At 45.4% G+C, this 19,553-nt stretch overlaps 1 protein-coding gene across 1 annotated transcript; it reads left to right on the top strand.

Moving 5' to 3' along the window:
* The first annotated feature begins 219 nt into the window (after positions 1-219).
* On the top strand, positions 220-15,559 carry LOC119968840 (uncharacterized protein C3orf38-like). Its single transcript, XM_038801698.1, has 3 exons — positions 220-394; positions 6,213-6,400; positions 12,951-15,559. The coding sequence occupies exons 1-3, from the start codon at positions 268-270 to the stop codon at positions 13,566-13,568; spliced, it is 933 nt and encodes a 310-aa protein (XP_038657626.1). The 5' UTR covers positions 220-267; the 3' UTR covers positions 13,569-15,559.
* Positions 15,560-19,553: the final 3,994 nt, after the last annotated feature.

Below are 19,553 nucleotides of genomic sequence, written 5' to 3'. Positions count from 1 at the left end.
GGGCGTGCGTCCCGGGGACGGGGAGCGCGCGGCAGCGGGCGTGTGTCCCGGGGACGGGGAGCGCGCGGCAGCGGGCGTGTGTCCCGGGGACGGGGAGCGCGCGGCAGCGGGCGTGTGTCCCGGGGACGGGGAGCGCGCGGCAGCGGGCGGGTGCCCAAGGACGGGGAGCGCGCGGCAGCGGGCGGGTGCCCGGGGACGGGGAGCGCGTGGTAGCGGGCGGGTGCCCGGGGACGGGGAGCGCGCGGCAGCGGGCGGGTGTGGGTCGCCATGGCGCTGCTGACGGACAAGGAGCGGTGCGGCTGCCGGGAGATCCTGCAGAGCCTGGGCCCGGGGGAGCTGTACCCGCTGGCAGACACCGTCACCAACCGCATGTTAAAGATACAGAACGGAACAGGTGGGTGGCGGCTGACCCCCCCCCCCCCCCCCCCCCAATGCCCCCCCCCCCCAATGACCCCCGAACACACACACAAAAACAGTCTGACCCCCCCGCCCCCACACTGACCCCCCCCCCCCACACTGAACCCCCCACACACTGACCCCCCCACACTAATCCCCCCCACACTGACACCCCCCCACACTGACACCCCCCCACACTGACACCCCCCCACACTGACGCCCCCCCACACTGACCCCACCCCCACACTAACACCACCCCCACACAGACCCCCATACACTGACCCCCATACACAGACCCCCCCACACTGACCCCCCCGCCCCCACACTGACCCCCCCACACTGATCCCCCCACACTGACCACCCCCCCCCATACTGACCACCGCCCCCCCCACACTGACCACCGCCCCCCCCACACTGACCACCGCCCCCCCCACACTGACCACCGCCCCCCCCACACTGACCACCGCCCCCCCACACTGACCACCGCCCCCCCCCACACTGACCACCGCCCCCCCCCCCCACACTGACCACCGCCCCCCCCACACTGACCACCGCCCCCCCCACACTGACCACCCCCCCCCCCCACACTGACCACCGCCCCCCCACACTGACCACCGCCCCCCCCACACTGACCACCGCCCCCCCCACACTGACCACCGCCCCCCCCACACTGACCACCGCCCCCCCCACACTGACCACCGCCCCCCCCACACTGACCACCGCCCCCCCCACACTGACCACCGCCCCCCCCCCCACACTGACTACCCTCCCGCACTGACACCCCCCCCACACTGACACCCCCCCACACTGACACCCCCCCCCCCCCCCCCAACACTGTTAATGTGAGCCTTCTTGTGACACTAATAAAGATTAATAATTAATAATAATGACATATTAATAATATGTTAGGTTTACTGGGCTGATTCCTGGCATGCGGGACTGTCGCATGAGGAGAGACTAAATAGGTTAGGATTGTATTCATTGGAGTTTAGAAGAGTGAAATGGGATCTCATAGAAACTTCGAAAATTCTAACACAGTTATATAGAACATAGAACATAGAACAGTACAGCACAGAACAGGCCCTTCGGCCCTCGATGTTGTGCCGAGCAATGATCACCCTACTTAAACCCACGGAACCCGTATACCCGTAACCCGACAATCCCCCCATTAAACTTACACTACGGGCAATTTAGCATGGCCAATCCACCTAACCCGCACATCTTTGGACTGTGGGAGGAAACCGGAGCACCCGGGGGAAACCCACGCACACACGGGGAGGACGTGCAGACTCCACACAGACAGTGACCCAGCCGGGAATCGAACCTGGGACCCTGGAGCTGTGAAGCATTGATGCTAACCACCATGCTACCGTGAGGCCCCTTATAGGGTAGATTCAGAAAGAATGTTCCTGATGGTGGGGGAGTCCAGAACTATGGGACATAGTTGAGGATAAGGAGGTGAGGAGAAATTTCTTCACCCAGAGAGTGGTGAATCTGGAATTTGCTACCACAGAAAGTAGTTGAGGCCAAAACATTGTGTAATTTCAAGAAGGAATTAGATATCGCTCTTGGGCGAAAGGATCCAGGAGTATGGGGGAAGGTGGGGTCAGGGTATTGGACTTGATGATCAACCATGATCATAATGAATGGCGGAGCAGGCTCAAAGGGCTAAAAGACCTCCTCCTTATATTCTCTGTGCTTCTGTGTATGTTTGCTCCTCGTTCCCACCTACCCCTGACATATCTTGTCCTTGGCACATGTGTGCACCTGAATAGGGACCAGGAGCAGAGGATCCCAACTGTTTTTTGTACTCCCTACTGTTCCACAAACTCTGAAACCAGTTGCAATACCCTTCCTTTGCCTCAACAGAAATTGTGACTTGCATCTGGGAGAATTTTCCTTGCTCTGGATGGCCCATCTGCTACCTGAACTCTTTATGAAATGAAAATCGCTTATTGTCACGAGTAGGCTTCATATGAAGTTACTGTGAAAAGCCCCTAGTCGCCACATTCCGGCGCCTGTTTGGGGAGGCTGTTACGGGAATTGAACCGTGCTGCTGGCCTGCTTGGTCTGCTTTTCAAAGCCAGCGATTTAGCCCTGTGCTAAACAGCCCCTTTATTCATCAACCTGTGATTTTGCATTCATTCAAAGCATGAATGATTTGAAGAGGTTGTGATTGCAGAAGTGGGAGATTCTGCATAATGTAAAGTAAAAGAAAGGTTTAAAATACTGGCTCTGAATTTAATAGAATCACTACTATACTGCATAAAAGTACCAGTGAATTTGCTTTATAATCAGGGAATCATGGCCTAAAAGGGTAACCTGCAGACAGTATACATTAGCCTCATAATCATCTGTAAAAGCAAAAATAGATTAATATTTGGGTGGTTTAGAATATTGGAGCTTTAAACTAACAAAAGAGATCAGGGTGGGGGGAGGGCAGGTTTGGCAAAGGGGGATTTAGAAATCCAAAAATCGGTCAAGAATTCGGAACGATATTTCAATATGTGTAAAGGCAAGCAGAATGGGACAAGAAAAGAGAAGGAAGTTTAACAAAAATTGTACATCAGGAAGTAATGTCACTGCGGGGAATAGAAAATGAAATTATCTGAACGCACAAAGCATCTGGAATAAGATGGAAGAACTAGTGGCACAAATAGAGGTAAATGACTGATCTAATCGTCATTACAGAACATGGTTACAAGGTGATCAAGATTGGAAAATAAGTATTCCAATATTTTGGAAAGACAGACAAACAGATTGGCAAAGGAGGAGGGGTAGCTTTTTAAAAAATAAATTTAGAGTATCCAATTCATTTTTCCAATTAAGGGCAAGCGTGGCCAATCCACCTACCCTGCACATCTTTAGATTGTGGGGGCAAAACCCACGCAAACACGGGGAGAATGAGCAAACTCCGCACGGACAGTGACCCAGAGCTGGGATCGAACCTTGGACCTCGGCGCCATGAGACAGCAGTGCTACCACTGCACCACCGTGCTGCCCTAGGAAGGGTAGCTTTGATAGTACAATATGACATGATATAAGGACACGATCTGAAAAGATCATGAAGTAAAATCAGTATGGGTGAAATTAGGGACAGCAAGAATCAGGAAACACCAGTGGGCCGGTTTTGTAGCCCTTCTTACAGCAGTTATACCATTTCACAGAATGTTAAATACAAAATTATCAGAGCTTGTAACAAAGGCAGTGTAATAATTGTGGAGGGCTTTAAGCTTCACATAGACAGGGCAATCAAATTGGCAGAAATGGTCTATTTGTTTGTAGATTAGTTTGTAGAATGTGTTTTGGAGCAATTGGTTGAATTGGAGCAATGACATTGTTTCACGTCTATGGCAGAGGTTGATTCACCTAACTGCCAGAGGATGTCTACTGGTGTAAATATCCATCAACTGTGCAGCTTGTATAAATGAGAGCCCAAGTGAGAAAGGTGTCTCTGTTAGTGGAAAGCTTGGAATCCTCATTTTGGAGGTTGAGATGCGTATTGCAGTCTAGCTTCAAGTTTTTGTGCAAGGTCATGGGGATAATTGATAGGTAAAAGAATACCTTTTCAGTATTTGGCCTTATCATAAAGAAGGAGGAAAAGGAGTGACCAGAGGAAATGAGGAAAATCAGTAGATATTAGCACAGGCTTCTGATACTTTTGTGGTACCAGTGTATATTTATTCGCCTTTCTCAAACCATGAAGAGGAAAGGAATGTCTAGAAGTTTCAACAATCGGAACAAAATCTAGTTTTTATTCTACAGCAGGGACCTTTGTAACATTTTAACATGTAGAGCAATACGGAAGAAAGTAACTCCGGACGGAAAACTCTTGTGTCGCTACTTTTTCAGTAAATGGAGAAAAACTGTAGAAAAGGTCTTGGGGCTACTTGTGCATGAAACACAGAAAGCTAGCACATAGTGCAGGTTATCAAGAAGGCTAATGGAATGTTGACCCTTATTTCAATGGGGTTAGAGTATAAGAGTAGGGCAGTCTTGCTGTAAATGTACAAGGTACTGGTGAGACCACATCTGGAGTACTGTGAGCAGTTTTGATCCCCTTATTTAAGAAGATGTATTATTTCATTGGAGGTGGTTCAGAGAAGGTTCACTAGAATGATCCCTGTTATGGAGAGATTGTCTTATGAGCAAAGATTAAACAGGTTGGGACTTATTGGAATTTCGAAGAATGCGAGGTGATCTCATTGAAACATATAGGATGCTTAAGGGGCCTGACAGGGTAAATGCTGAGAGGATGTTTCCCCTCATGGGAGAGTCTAGGACCAGAAGGCATAGTCTCAGGATAAAGGGGTGCTGATTTAAGACTGAGAGGAGGAACTACTTTTCGCAGAGGGTTGAACTCCTTGCCACAGAGATCCATGGGGACAGAGTCATTGACTATATTTTAAAATTTAGAGTACTGATGAGATTTACCATTCGGAACTAGTGAGGTCTTGCGACACTAAAACTCAGTAGAAATTTGAGTTAAACTTCTCGGATGCAAACAAGAATCTTTATTGTCTCTATTTGATTACAATTAGGAGAAACTTAAATCTATTCTCAATAAAGTCCGGCTAGCAAAAGGACTTAAAGAGAAGTAACTTATAAACAATTTAACTTTAAAAATAATACAGAAATGGTTTCTTGCTTACGGCAAAACAGCAGAGTGGAAAAGTGAAAATATGAAAATAAGGATAGCGAATAGTTAGATCAAAGTATAGAATGATCCTGGATAAAGATGGCCGTACGGACCATCACATTTATAGGAAATCTTATCTGTTGTGAGCCATCTATCTACGCCTCCATGTCGTCCTAATTGGTTTGGGTTAGAATCAAATGTATTTGATTCGACGGTTAGCTGTCAATCCTTAATGTGCAACGTAAGTTCTAAATGTTTCATGTTTGAATATTTGTGTATGTTATGGACTGTGATTCTGTGCTATTATCAAGACTGGTTTCTACTGGTTTTCTGCTGACTTCGCTTTATCCACATTATGAACAATGGTGCCTTCATGTTGCTGTGGTGCCTGCTTCGTCCTTGATCAGATTACTGGTACCGCTCATGTTTGAATGTCAAACTGTCTTTGAAAATATGTTTGTTAGAACAATAGCATTTTCATCTTTGCTTAGTAAAAATGTTGTTTTAATCTCCAATGAGTTTATGACAGGCTTCTTGTATCTCTGTTGAAGCTATGTGTTTTATCATGACCTGAGGTTATGAGTGCTGAAATCCTCAATTTAAAATGGGTATTAAAACTGGGACTTAATATTTACACTAAATAGCCTTCTTTTACCTATCAGATCTATAAATAGTCGATTCCTATCAAGTATCCAATTCTTTTTTTTCAGTTAAGGGACAATTTAACGTGGCCAATTCACCTACCCTGCACATCCTTTTGGGTTGTAGGGGTGAGATGCACACAGACAGGGGGAGAATGGGCAAACTCCACATGAACAGTGACCAGGGGCCAGTATCGAACCAGGGACCGGTATCGAACCCGGGTCCTCAGCGCCGTGAGGCAGCAGTGCTAACCAATGTGCCGCCATGCCGCCCTGTCCTGAGTATACTTAAGGCTGAGATAGATATATTCTTGATTAGTAAGCAAATCAAGGCTTGCGGGGAAAGGGCAAAAAAGGGGATGTGAGGAATATTGCATCTGGACAGACTACATTAAAAGATAACTGCAGCAGTGGGAATGTAATACAATGTTGAGTTTCCACATATTCATAACTGTCTAGCTAAAACAATTCCTATATGTCTTCGATGAGGCATTTTTCCTTTGTTAGCAATATTATTGTTGCTTTATCACCTGCAGAAGCCATGGATGCCATACTGTGTTACAGTCAGAGTGCCGAAGAGCTGCTGAAAAGGAAGAAGATCCACCGTGAGATAATATTTCAATATTTAGCAAAACATAATATTGTTATGCCATCTAATGCAGAGAAATGCCTACTTGTTCAAAAAGTTATAGAATATTGGAGAGAAGGCAGCACTGCATCCCAGGTATTGAATTTGAAACTGCATCATCTTATAATATAACATGTACATTTTTACTTTCAATTACTTTTGCAGTGCAATTAAAAATGAAATTAACTTTGAAAGCGGTGATTTTACAATTCGGGTTGCTCTCTTCAGTGAGTGCTATATTTTGCAAATACTAATTTCCAACTGATCTAAGTTGTAAAACATTTCTTTTAATATGGGATATTCTTTTGGCAGAGTTATGTTCATATCCCCATAGAGACTGACCAGGTTTTACAAAAAAAATCAAACTTCCAGTTAATAGCTAAAAGGAAGTCACTTCTTTTTCAAACTACAATAACTTGAACATAGTCACCAGAGTCCCTCCTCATTAAAGGATAACCTAAAAACATTTTGGGGGTCTGTTTTAAAAAGGGAACCAGGTAAAATCTTGTATCCTGTTGTTCTCAGCAGTGCCTTTGGGTCAAAGCTAGGAGCCTGTGAAGAAATGCTCCCAATTCAATGGTGATGCAGAACATGTTGGCAAAATCTCTGTGGCACCGACCTTCTAGTTATGGGCAGCACGGTAGCATTGTGGATAGCACAAATGCTTCACAGCTCCAGGGTCCCAGGTTCGATTCCGGCTTGGGTCACTGTCTGTGCGGAGTCTGCACATCCTCCCCGTGTGTGCGTGGGTTTCCTCCGGGTGCTCCGGTTACCTCCCACAGTCCAAAGATGTGCAGGTTAGGTGGATTGGCCATGATAAATTGCCCTTGGTGTCCAAAATTGCCGTCAGTGTTGGGTGGGGTTACTGGGTTATGGGGCTAGGGTGGAGGTATTGACCTTGGGTAGGGTGCTCTTTCCAAGAGCCGGTGCAGACTCGATGGGCCAAATGGCCTCCTTCTGCACTGTAAATTGTATGTGTTCAAATTGATGCCTGTGTGGCTTTGGTTACCCTGCCCTATCCAAACACAGTAAAGATTAAGCGAAGAAACTTTGGAGGCAATTGCAATAGTATCCAGCCAGATTGCCTTTATTAGATGATCTTGGTTTTGTGTGTGTGTGTGGGGGGAGCAGGTGGAGGGGGGGGGGGGGGGGGGGGGGGGGCGTCTTGCTCATTAGGGGGCTGGCACATACAGGCTTGCAAGCAAATTCTAAAATGGAAGAAAAGGGACAGTGGCTGCATAGAGGTAGGTTCACTGAGAGAATTGAAACAAATTGGTGGGAAACGGTTGTTTTTCAGGCTGGAGGAAAATATACAGTGGGGTTCCTCAGAGGTTGGTATTCAGACCACTACCTTCCTTAGCTATATTAATTACTTGGACTTGTGTGTACAGGGCGCAGTTTCAAAAATTTCTGATGCCACCAAACGTGGAAGTATTGTAAACATGAGGGAGTAGCATTTCAAGAGGATGACATGGGCAAATACGTGGCAGATAAAATTTAATACAGCGATGTATGTAGAGCACATCTTTTGGGTTGTGGGGGCGAAACCCACGCAGACACGGGGAGAATGTGCAAACTCCACACGGAAAGCGACCCAGAGCCAGGATCGAACCTGGGACCTCAGCGCCGTGCGGCAGCTGTGCTAACCACCAGGCCACCGTGCAACCCTTTCTCTGAACTATTTTAATATCTACCTGAATTTAGATACTCACAGAAAAAGTTTACAAGCAACCGCACATGCCTATAGAGATCTTGTCTGAATAACTTTTACCTTGGTTAGAACAAGCTGGCCACTCGATGCAGAAATCCAACCATCGATTGAGTCACTTATTGGGTTGACTGGAGCAAAAAGAGTGGGCTGTGGATATCTACTCTCTGCAATTCCATTGGGCTTTTGTACACTCTGCAACCACCAGCTTCAAATATAGCTTGGTATGCGTTGTGCTTAATTTTATTTGTTCGTAGAGAATAGCGATAAAGGGGATTTTCTCACGTTGGAGGGCAGTAACCAGTGGAGTGCCACAAGAATCAGTGCTGAGACCGCAGCTCTTTACAATATATATTAATGATTCGGAGAAAGGAACAGAGTGTACTGTGGCTAATTTTTCGAATGCTGCAACTGTACAAGGTACTAGCAGGCCACATTTAGAATACTGAGTACAATTTTGGCCCCTTATTTAAAGAAAAATATATGATCATTGGACGCAGTACGGAAGAGGTTTACTGGGATGATCCCATGTATGAGAAACTACCGTGTGAGGAAAGATTAAATAGGTTGGGTCTGTACTCCTTGGGGTTCAGAAGGATTAGCACAGTGGTTACCACTGCTGCTTCACAGCACCAGGGACCCGCATTCGATTCCCGGCTTGGGTCACTGACTGTGTGGAGTCTGCATGTTCTGCCTGTGTCTGCGTGGGTTTCCTCCGGGTGCTCCCACAAGTCCCAAAAGACGTGATGTTGGGTAATTTGGACATTCTGAATTCTCCCTCCGTGTACTCAAACAGGCGCTGGAATGTGGCGACTAGGGGCTTTTCACAGTAACTTCATTGCAGTGTTAATGTAAGCCTTCTTGTGACAATAAAGATTATTCTTATTATACAGGTGATATAATTGAAACATATAAGATTCTTTGGGGGTTAGACAAGGTAAATGTTGGGAGGATGTTTTCACTCATGTGAGAGTGTAGGACAATCGCAGAATAAGGTGGTGCTCATATAAGACTGATTTAAGGAAGAATGTATCTTCTCAGCGTGGTGACTGTTTGGAATGCATTACTCCAGGAAGCTGTGGAGACCGAGTCCGTGAACATTTTCAAGGGGAGATCAATAGGTTTTTAATCTGTAAGGCAATTAAGGGTCACGGAGAGGAGGCAGGAAAGTGGACTTAGTGAGTGTTGATCAGGCATGATCTTATTAAATGTTGGAGCAGGCTCGAAGGGCTGAATGGCCTATTCATGTTTCTATTTCTCATGGTCTTACAAGATACGGTTGTCACTGGCTGAGCCAGCATTTATTGCCCATTTTAAACTGCTGCACCTATTGTGACATAGGTACACCCACAATGTTGTTGGAGGGGGAATTCCAGGATTTCAACCCAGTGACAGTGAAGAGACAGTGATATAGTTCCAAGTAAGGATGGTGTATGGCTTAGAGGTGCTGGCATGACCATGCATCTGCTGCCCTGATCCTTCTCACTTTTGGAGGTCTCTGGCCCAGAAGGCCCCATTGAAGGAGCCTTGATGAGTTTCCACGGGGCATCTTGTATTGTGTGTCGGTGGTGGAGGGAGTGAATGAATGTTGAAGGTGGTGGATGGGGTACCAATCAAGAGGCTGTCTTGTCCTAGATGGCGTTGATCTTGTGTGTTGTTGGGCTGCACTCATTCGGGCAAGTGAAGAATATTCCACCACACTCCTGACTTGTGCCTTGTAGATGATGGACAGGCTTCGGGTCGTCAGGTTAGTCTCTGCAGAATTCTCAGCCTCTGACCTGCTCTTTTAACAGTATTTATATGGCTGGTCAGGTTCAGTTTCTGGTCGGCCGTGGTTAGCATTGCTTCCTCACAGCTCGGGTTCAATTCCAGCCTTGGATGACTGACTGTGTGGAGTTTGCACATTTTCCCCGTGTCTCCATGGGTTTCCTCCGGGTGCTCCGATTTCCTCCCACAATCCAAAGATGTACAGGTTAGGTATGTTGGCCACGATAAAATTGCCCTTTAGTGTCCAGGGATTTGCAGTTTAGGTGAGGTTACAGGGATAGGATTGGTGAGTTGGCCCAAGTGGGGTGCTTTTTCAGAGGGTCAGTGCAAACTCGATGGGCCGAAATGGCTCCTTCTGCACTGTAGGGATTAAATGATCAGTAGTAACCCCCCAGGATTCAGTAATGGTAATGGGAGATATCTCTTATTGGAAATCGTCATTGCCAGGCACTTGTGTGGTGTGCATGTCACTTATCAATCCAAGCCTGAAAATTGTCCAGGTCTTGCTGCTGCATATGAACATGAACTGCTTCAGTATGTGAAGAGTCGCCAAGGGTGCTGTGCAACTCACGAAAGACGTGCTTGTTCAGTTAATTGGACATTTTGAATTCTCCCTCAGTGTACCCGAACAGGTGCCGTAGTGTGGCGACTAGGGGATTTTCACAGTAACTTCATTGCAATATTAATGTCAGCCTACTTGTGACACTAATAAAAATTATTATTATCACCCGCAAACATCCACACTTCTGATCTTATGATAGAGGGAAGGTCACTCATGAAGTAGCTGAAAATGCTTGGGTCTTGACGCTGCCCTAAGGAATTCCTGCCCTGAGGAATTCCTGCAATGACATCCCAGTACTAAAATGGTTGACCTCCAATGGCCACACCCATTTGTGCTATATGTATTTATGTAGCACCTGTTAACATAGACACTTCTTCGCAGCATTGTAAAACAGAATTTAGTATTGAGGGACCTGAGGTGATATTGGCTTAGATTTTCAGTCTCTTCAATCTAGACCACTGTTCTCAAGGAGAAGGTAAAGGTTCCTGAGGTGAGCAAACTATTAACAATGTTAGGTAATGTTGGAGCCAGAAAGGGAAGTTTGGTCTTCCATAGTCTAATGGAAACAGAGTGGAGGGAGTAAGAAGGGTTAGGTGGATTGGCCATGCTAAATTGCCCGTAGTGTCCTAAAAAGTAAGGTTAAGGGGGGGGGGGGGGGTTGTTGGGTTACGGGTATAGGGTGGATACGTGGGTTTGAGTAGGGTGATCATGGCTCGGCACAACATCGAGGGCCGAAGGGCCTGTTCTGTGCTGTACTGTTCTATGTTCTAAGTCGATCTCATGGACAAGACGAGCTTGGAAAAGGAAGACAGAGAAAATAGAGCAAGGTGTAAGTTCAGGGGTCAGGCAGGTCTTTGGAGAAAGGTTGACTCAATGGACTCGGGGAAGGCAGGGAAGTGGCAGAAACAATTGATCGAAGGCCTTGATCTTAGTGACAAGGATACTGTTGTGAGCGTGGCTGATGGTAAACACCAGGGTATTCAAAATCCCAGAGGGAAACTTGAAACATATTTCCTCAACTGTATTTTGGAATTTGATACAATGTGAGGAAGAATTTGAAAACCAGAGAATAATGTCCCAGATGTTTTGTGATGATTTTAAATAAAGTAATTATTTATTAAACAATAAAACAATAAAATAAAGTCAACTAGAAATATACTTAACTCAACAGCTAAACATAGTACCCTTTGTCTTAACCAGTTCCAAAGACCTTAAGTTCCCTAACCTCAGAGCTGATTCTCCCCAGACAACATCTTTTATTTTATTTTTTTGTAAAAGGTATAAGCAAAGTCGAGTAATTGTTACCACACCAGGCAGTTATATATTTAGCGGTTGCTTCTGATATAGGACAAAACAACTGATTTTTCAAGCAGGCTTTCTTCACTGACACAGGAATTTCAAACAGCTATTAGAATGACCAATTCTTTTTTTTTCAATGAAGGGCTAATTTAGCGTGGCCAATTCACCTATCATGCACATCTTTTGGGTTGTGGGGGTGAGACCCACGCAAACATGCGGGGGAATGTGCAAACTCCACACGGACAGTGCCCCAGGGCCTGGAACCTGGAACCTCGCCACCCTGCTGCCCAAACACCTTCCATTTTTAAAATGGTTTTTAAAAGCGTATAACCAGCAGAGCGCATTCCAATTTACTGGATTTCCTTAATTTTCATGTTCTCACTATTTTCCTGACAGTACCCATGAGCTCTCCACACCTTTTGTTGGAGGTGAGAGCAGGGCAGGCTTGTTCAACCTTTTTGCATGTGGGCCGCCTTTCAATTTTTTTCTCACAAGGACCCAATAAGCAAATTTCATAAAGATAGCTTGGCACAACATCAAACATGAATTTTAAATCAACTGAGGTATGAAAACAAGCAAGTTGCTGAGCAAGAAAGTCATAAGTAGTGTTGAATATTATAGGGTAAGAGGGCATGTTCCTGGCTCATTCCCAGGCTCAGGGTGCTCACTCATTAGTCTGCACTGGAAATGCTTGATGGTGTGTGTGGGTTCTGGTGAATAGGAACCCTGATAGTGGTTTTGCACCAGATTTATAGACATATTCTGCCCCTCATAAACGCTCTTCTCATGCACATTCCCTCACTTTTCCCTTTCGCCCTCACACTCCCCCTATCTCTGTCTTGGTACTAGCTCCCCTCCACACCCCACCCAGGTAATATCTCTTCTTCCGCCCCACCACCCCCCACCCCCGTCACTTGACCCCACCACCACGCGGTGCCGTCCTCATCTCAATCCCCTTCCCGGCACCAGCTCCGACAACCTCTAACCCCGACCCCACCTCGCTCCCCCCACCTCCATTTCACCTCCCTCCCCATCTCGCCTCTCCCTGCCTTGCCTCCCCCCGTCTTGCCTCCCGTCGCCCTGTCTAGCCTCTCCCTACCCCCGTCTCGCCTCCCCCTCCCCTGTCTCGCCTCCCTCCGCCCCATTTCGCCTCCCCCCGCCCCATCTCACCTCCCCCCGCCCCATCTCACCTCATACAATTGGTAAAGGAGCATTAGCTCATTGTCTTATGTAATCCTCTGGTTATTGTGTTTATTCAGATGCACAGTATATTCCCAGCTAAGGATAAATATACATATTCTTCCTTTCAGAGAAATTATTCTTCTGGAAGCACATCTGGAAATAATGCCCCACGAAGTGACATAGCAGCAAATTATAAGGATGATTACCAAACCATGGGACTTGAATTCTGCAAGTGGTTTTATCAGCTTCTGAACTCCCAGAATCCTTTGCTGCAAGAACAATCGAAAGAATGGGGCCCTCAGCATTTTTGGGAAGATGTTATACTTAAGTTTTCCTATAGAACTTCTGAGCAGCAGTTGGAGGTGTACACTGGTGCAGTTATGGTTAGCCTCCGTTTATTAGCACTGCCAAAAGAGGAACATCTATTCCTGAATCCTAACCTGACTGGCAATGGACTGAAGTGTATCCATTCTCCTCATGGATTAGTTATTATTGCAGTGGCTGGTACCATTCACAGAGAGTCAATCTGCCTGGGGATTTTTGAGCAAATCTTTGGTCTTATCCGTTGTCCAAGCAGCGAGAACAATTGGAAGATGAAATTTGTCCACCTAAAGATCACTGGTCAAGGCGGAGCAGCGCCAGCAAATGTCCAGCCCAATGAGGATTCCGAGCTCCCCGTCATCAAATATGAATCTAATGAGTTGCTGCAAGTTTTTGAAGAACACATTGTAGGAATTTGTGATTGAGGCTGTGTACCCTGTTCTGCCCTGGTGAAAGATTGGCGCACCTGCCATGAATGCTTTATAAAATAAAAATGAAGCTTTATATTTGTGCTAAAATTCAATATAATATATTGCAAAGCAACCAGTAGCCTAATTCAAGCTGGTATGTAAATACTGGTGCCAATATAGCTAATGAAAACAGACTGCACTCCTTTCCCATGCAGCAAACTACTGGCATTTGCTGTATTGTCAAAAATCTTGAGTGAGGAAATGTTACCAAACTGGCCCTTGCTGAAGGATAAGTGTAAAATTCTCTTTTTGCCTTGCCCCACTTTTGCTGGTTACGAATACATTAGCTCTCTTTTTAGATTGTAATTGCTAAATTTATTTGATAAAGATGTATTTCTTCAGTTTATGGTGACTCTTTGTCTCTTACTGGCATTTTTGGCTTGAGTAAGAAGATTGGCATTCAGCCCCACTCCAATTCCTGGAAGAGATGAACAAGATTGACACTGCAATTGACAGCGCTGAGGGAATATCGCATGGCTGAATCTGCTTGTTCTTCAGGCGATATCCAAAATTAACGATAGAAAATGCTGGAAATACTGTTAATATTCACTGCACTCAGAAGCAAAGAGTTAATGTATGGGAGGCTTTTTATGTTTGCCTTGCTATTGGCTTCCCTGATTATTTCAAAGTTGTCTCATACGTGAGCTTTGTAATAGAAACATAATCATTCAGAGGAGCAGAAAGGTAACTTTGGCTTCCTTCCTGTTGCTGTGAGAGTTTTCCACTTCAATTTGCACCCAAACCGGATAGTATAAGAAAAGAAAGTGGTAAATCGTGACTGACCCCCATAGCAGCCACCAGGCGGTCCTTGATGGCATTGTCAACTGTACTTGTACCTTCCCCTGCTCATTTCCAGGGCTGATAGGCTTTGGCCATGGGCTGCAGCTCGCTTTCCTGAGCCAGTCATGGTGTCCCGCTGGGGTCTCTGTTCTTCCCATGTCTGGTAACTCCTCGGGAGATACATTCATGAAAAATGATTAGAAAATATTGTTGTATTTTCTTTTGTGCAGCACTATCTGCCCACTGTAAGTGTTAATAAATTAAAGTTTTCTTCTAAAATTGATTGAAGCAGAGTACTATTTTCCTCTATAATAACCACCGATAAAGTGAAAATATTGGGGCTTAGATAAGTGGTTAAGAAACGCTCTGAAGCTTGATAAACCATTTAAAGATCTAACTACCACATATACAAGACCCATTTTGCTGCTTCCAGGCGTCTTCAATATAGAAACGATGTAGGCCATTCAGTCTGTCTGCCATTTAATGAGATCATAGTTGATCTGTAAAGTGCCTGCTGTGTTTAAATTTGATCCTGTTCAATTTTACAGTATAATTTTGCTGTCTAACATGCTGAGGACTCACTGGTGTACATCATGAATGATGTGGACAGATGTCTGTAAACTGTTCACACTTCCGAGTACTCAACCTCAATTTCACATCTACCCCTAAAGACAGCTGGAAATTGAATGTGATGTTCTTTTGTGTTAACACTCCACTTAAGAGTAAGAGCAGCAGTGGAAGTCAATGATATATTTGGTACCGGTTACATAAACAGGTTTGGCTTCTTATTAAATGCACATTCCAACATTCTTGTGTAGAAAGTCATGCTTGTTGCTATATTTCTGTTAATTATTAATCCAATCTTTGATATTTGATGAATGTTAGTATTCAGAAAATATATTGTGGACTTAATGAAATGTAAATGCATTATAAGTACACTCAGTAAAATGCCTTTTGTGTGTGCTTAATTTGCAGATACTGTATCATATTTCAACAAACAGAAGTAAACTGGTATCCAAGTCAGCATTTGACTATAGTAACAGATGGGATAGTTTTGCTGGAAATATTTAATTCTCTGGAGGTTTTGTTTTACATTGTTACTTGGAGCTATTGTGGTTTAACTTGCTCAAGCCTTTAACCAGAATAAAGTCAAAGTGTTAAACAGCTGTCGTTTGTACTACAAACTGTCTGCCTGAGGACTACAACTGCAAAAGTGCATCGGTATAAAAATACGTTTGAAAGCTCTCCATAAATATTTTTTTGCAAAAAATATACTTTATTCGTAAAATATCTGAAAGAACATTACAAACATTTTGTAAAGGCCTTCCCAAAGAACAAAGAAAATGACAGCACAGGAACAGGCCCTTTGGCCTTCCCAGCCTGCGCCGATCCAGATCCTTTATCTAAACCTGTTGCCTATTTTCCAAGGTCTATTTCTCTCTGTACCTCACCCGTTCATATATCTGTCCAGATGCATCTTAAATGATGCTATCGTACCCGCCTCTACCACCTCCGCTGGCAAAGCATTCCAGGCACCCACCACCCTCTGCGTAAAAAACTTTCCACGCACATCTCCCTTAAACCTTTCCCCTCTCACCTTGAAATCGTGACCCCTTGTAATTGATACCCCCACTCTTGGAAAAAGCTTGTGGCTATCCACCCTGTCCATACCTCTCATAATTTTGTAGACCTCAATCAGGTCTCCCCTCAACCTCCGTCTTTCCAATGAAAACAATCCTAATCTACTCAACCTTTCTTCATAGCTAGCAACGTCTATACCAGGCAACATCCTGGTGAACCTCCTCTGCACCCTCTCTAAAGCATCCACATCCTTCTGGTAATGTGGCGACGCAGTATTCCAAATGTGGCATAACCAAAGTCCGATACAACTGTAACATGACCTGCCGACTCTTGTACTCAATACCCCGTCCGATGAAGGTAAGCATGCTGTATGCCTTCTTGACCACTATCGACCTGCGTTGCCACCTTCAGGGTACAATGGACTTGAACTCCCAGATCTCTCTGTACATGAATTTTCCCCAGGACTCTTCCATTGACCATATAGTCTGCTCTTGAGTTAGATCGTCCAAAATGCATCACCTCGCATTTGCCTGGATTGAACTCCCATCTGCCATTTCTCTGCCCAACTCTTCAATCTATCTATATTTTGCTGTATTCTCTGACAGTCCGCTTCGCTATCTGCAACTCCACCAATCTTAGTATCATCTGCAAACTTGCTCATCAGACCACTTATACCTTCCTCCAGATCATTTATGTATATCACAAACAACAGTGGTCCGAGCACGGATCCCTGTGGAACATCACTAGTCACCTTTCTCCATTTTGAGAGACTCCCTTCCACCACTACTCTCTGTCTCCTGTTGCCCAGCCAGTTCTTTATCCATCTAGCTAGTACACCCTGAACCTCATATGACATCTACAGCCCTTCCCTCATCAACTAACTTTGTCACTTCCTCAAAGAATTCTAATTCTATTAGGTTTGTAAGACATGACCTTCCCTGCACAAAACCATGCTGCCTATCACTGATAAGTCTATTTTCTTCCAAATATGAATAGATCCTATCCCTCAGTATCTTCTCCAATAGTTTGCCTACCACTGACGTCAAGCTCACAGGTCTATAATTCCCTGGATTATCCCTGCTACCCTTCTTAAACAAAGGAACAACATTAGCAATTCTCCAGTCCTCCGGGACCTCACCTGTGCTCAAGGATGCTGCAAAGATATCTGTTAAGGCCCCAGCAATTTCGTCCCTCGCTTCCCTCAGTAACCTGGGATAGATCCCATTCGGTCCTGGGGACTTGTCCACCTTAATGCCTTTTAGAATACCCAAAACCTCCCCCTTATGCCGACATGACCTAGAGTATTTAAACATCCATCCCTAGCCTCAACATCCATCATGTCCCTCTCCTTGGTGAATACCGATGCAAAGTACTCATTAAGAAGCTCACTCATTTCCTCTGACTCCACGCATAAATTCCCTCTTTTGTCTTTGAGTGGGCCAATCCTTTCTCTAGTTACCCTCTTGCTCCTTATATACGAATAAAAGGCTTTGGGATTTTCCTTAACCCTGTTAGCCAACAATATTTCATGACCCCTTTTAGCCCTCTTTATTATGCGTTTGAGATTTGTCCTACTTTCCCGATATTCCTCCAAAGCTTCATCAGTTTTGAGTCGCCTCGATCTTATGTATGTTTCCTTTTTCATCTTAGCTAGTCTCACAATTCCACTCTTCATCCATGGTTCCCTAATCTTGCCATTTCTATCTCTCATTTTCACAGGAACATGTCTGTCCTGCACTCTGATCAACCTTTCCTTAAAAGACTCCCACATTTCAAATGTGAATTTACCCTTATTCAGCTGCTCCCAATCCACATTCCCGAGCTCCTGCCGAATTTTGTTATAGTTGGCCTTTCCCCAATTTAGCACTCTTCCTTTAGGACCACACTCGTCTTTGTCCACGAGTATTCTAAAACTTATGGAATTGTGATTGCTATTCCCAAAGTAATTGCCGACTGAAACGTCAACCACCTGTCCGGAATCATTCCCCAATACCAGGTCCAGTATGGCCCCTTCCCGAGTTGGACTATTTACATACTGCTCTAAAAAACTCTCCTAGATGCTCCTTACAAATTCTGCTCCATCTACGCCTCCAACTACATGAGTCCCATTCAATGTTGGGGAAGTTAAAATCTCCCATCACAACCACCCTATTGCTCCTACATTGTTCTATAATCTGTCTACATATTTGTACCTCTACTTCATGCTCGCTTTTGGGAGGCCTATAGTAAAGTCCCAACAATGTTACTGCACCCTTCCTATTTCTTAGCTCTATCCATATTGCCTCAGTGCTCGAATCCTCCATCGTGCCCTCCTTAATCACAGCTGTGATATCATCTCTGTCCAGTAATGCAACTCCTCCACCCTTTTACCTCCCTCTCTATCCCTTCAGAAGCATCTATACCCTGGGATATTTAGTTGCCAGTCTTGCCCATCCCTCAACCAAGTCTCAGTATACCAATAACATCATATTCCCAGGTACTAATCCAAGCCCTAAATTCATCTGCCTTACCTGCTACACTTCTTGCATTAAAACAAATGCACCTCAGACCACCTGTCCCTTTGCGATCATCATCTCTTCCCTGTCTACTCTTCCCCTTAGTCACATTGAGTTTATTATCCAGTACCTTACTGGCTTTAGTTGCTGCTTCTTTACTGACCTCTAACTTCCTAATCTGGTTCCCATCCCCCTGCCACATTAGTTTAAAACCTCCCCAACAGTGTTAGCAAAAGCACCCCCGAGAACATTGGTTCCAGTCCTGCCCAGGTGTAGACCATCCGATTTGTAATGGTCCCACCGCCCCCAGAACCGGTTCCAATGTCCCAAAAATCTGAACCCCTCCCTCCTGCGCCATCTCTCAAGCCACGTATTCATTCTGACTATTCTTAAATTTCTACTCTGACTGTTTCGTGACACTGGTAGCAATCCTGAGATTACTACCTTTGAGGTCCTACTTTTTAACTTATCTCCTAACTCCCTAAATTCTGATTGTAGGACCTCATCCCGTCTTCTACCCATATCGTTGGTGCCTATATGCACCACGACAACTGGCTGTTCACCCTCCCCCTTCAGTATGTCCTGCAGCCGATCGGAGACATCCCTGGCCCATGCACCTGGGAGGCAACATACCATTCGGGAGTCTCGTTTTCGACCACAGAAACGCCCGTCTACTCCCCTTACGATTGAATCCCCTATGACTATAGTCCTGCCAATCTTTTTCCTGCCCTTCTGTGCAGCAAAGCCAGCCACGGTGCCATGAGCCTGGCTACTACTGCCTTCCCCTGGTGAGTCATCTCCCCCCCCCCGTATCCAAACTGTCACTTGACAACAGCCCCTTCACAAACCACCTTCAAATTACACTGACCGCACTGCACATATGCAAATCTCCCCAGAACAGCCAATCAGTAGCTCTGCTCTGCTGCCCTCTGCTGGATGCTTGCCTTCACTTGAACACCTCGGGTCACTTGCACAGGTACACCTTGAAATTACGCTGACCGCACTGCACGTATGCAAACCTCCCCGGAACAGCCAATCAGTAGGTCCACTCTGCTGCCCTCTGCTGGATGCTTGCCTTCACTTG

This window comes from Scyliorhinus canicula, chromosome 7 (genome assembly GCF_902713615.1).
Source record: "Scyliorhinus canicula chromosome 7, sScyCan1.1, whole genome shotgun sequence".
NCBI classification, from domain to species: Eukaryota; Metazoa; Chordata; class Chondrichthyes; order Carcharhiniformes; family Scyliorhinidae; genus Scyliorhinus; species Scyliorhinus canicula.
The sequence above is the reverse complement of the archived record's forward strand: the minus strand, read 5'-3'. Positions and strand labels throughout refer to the sequence as shown.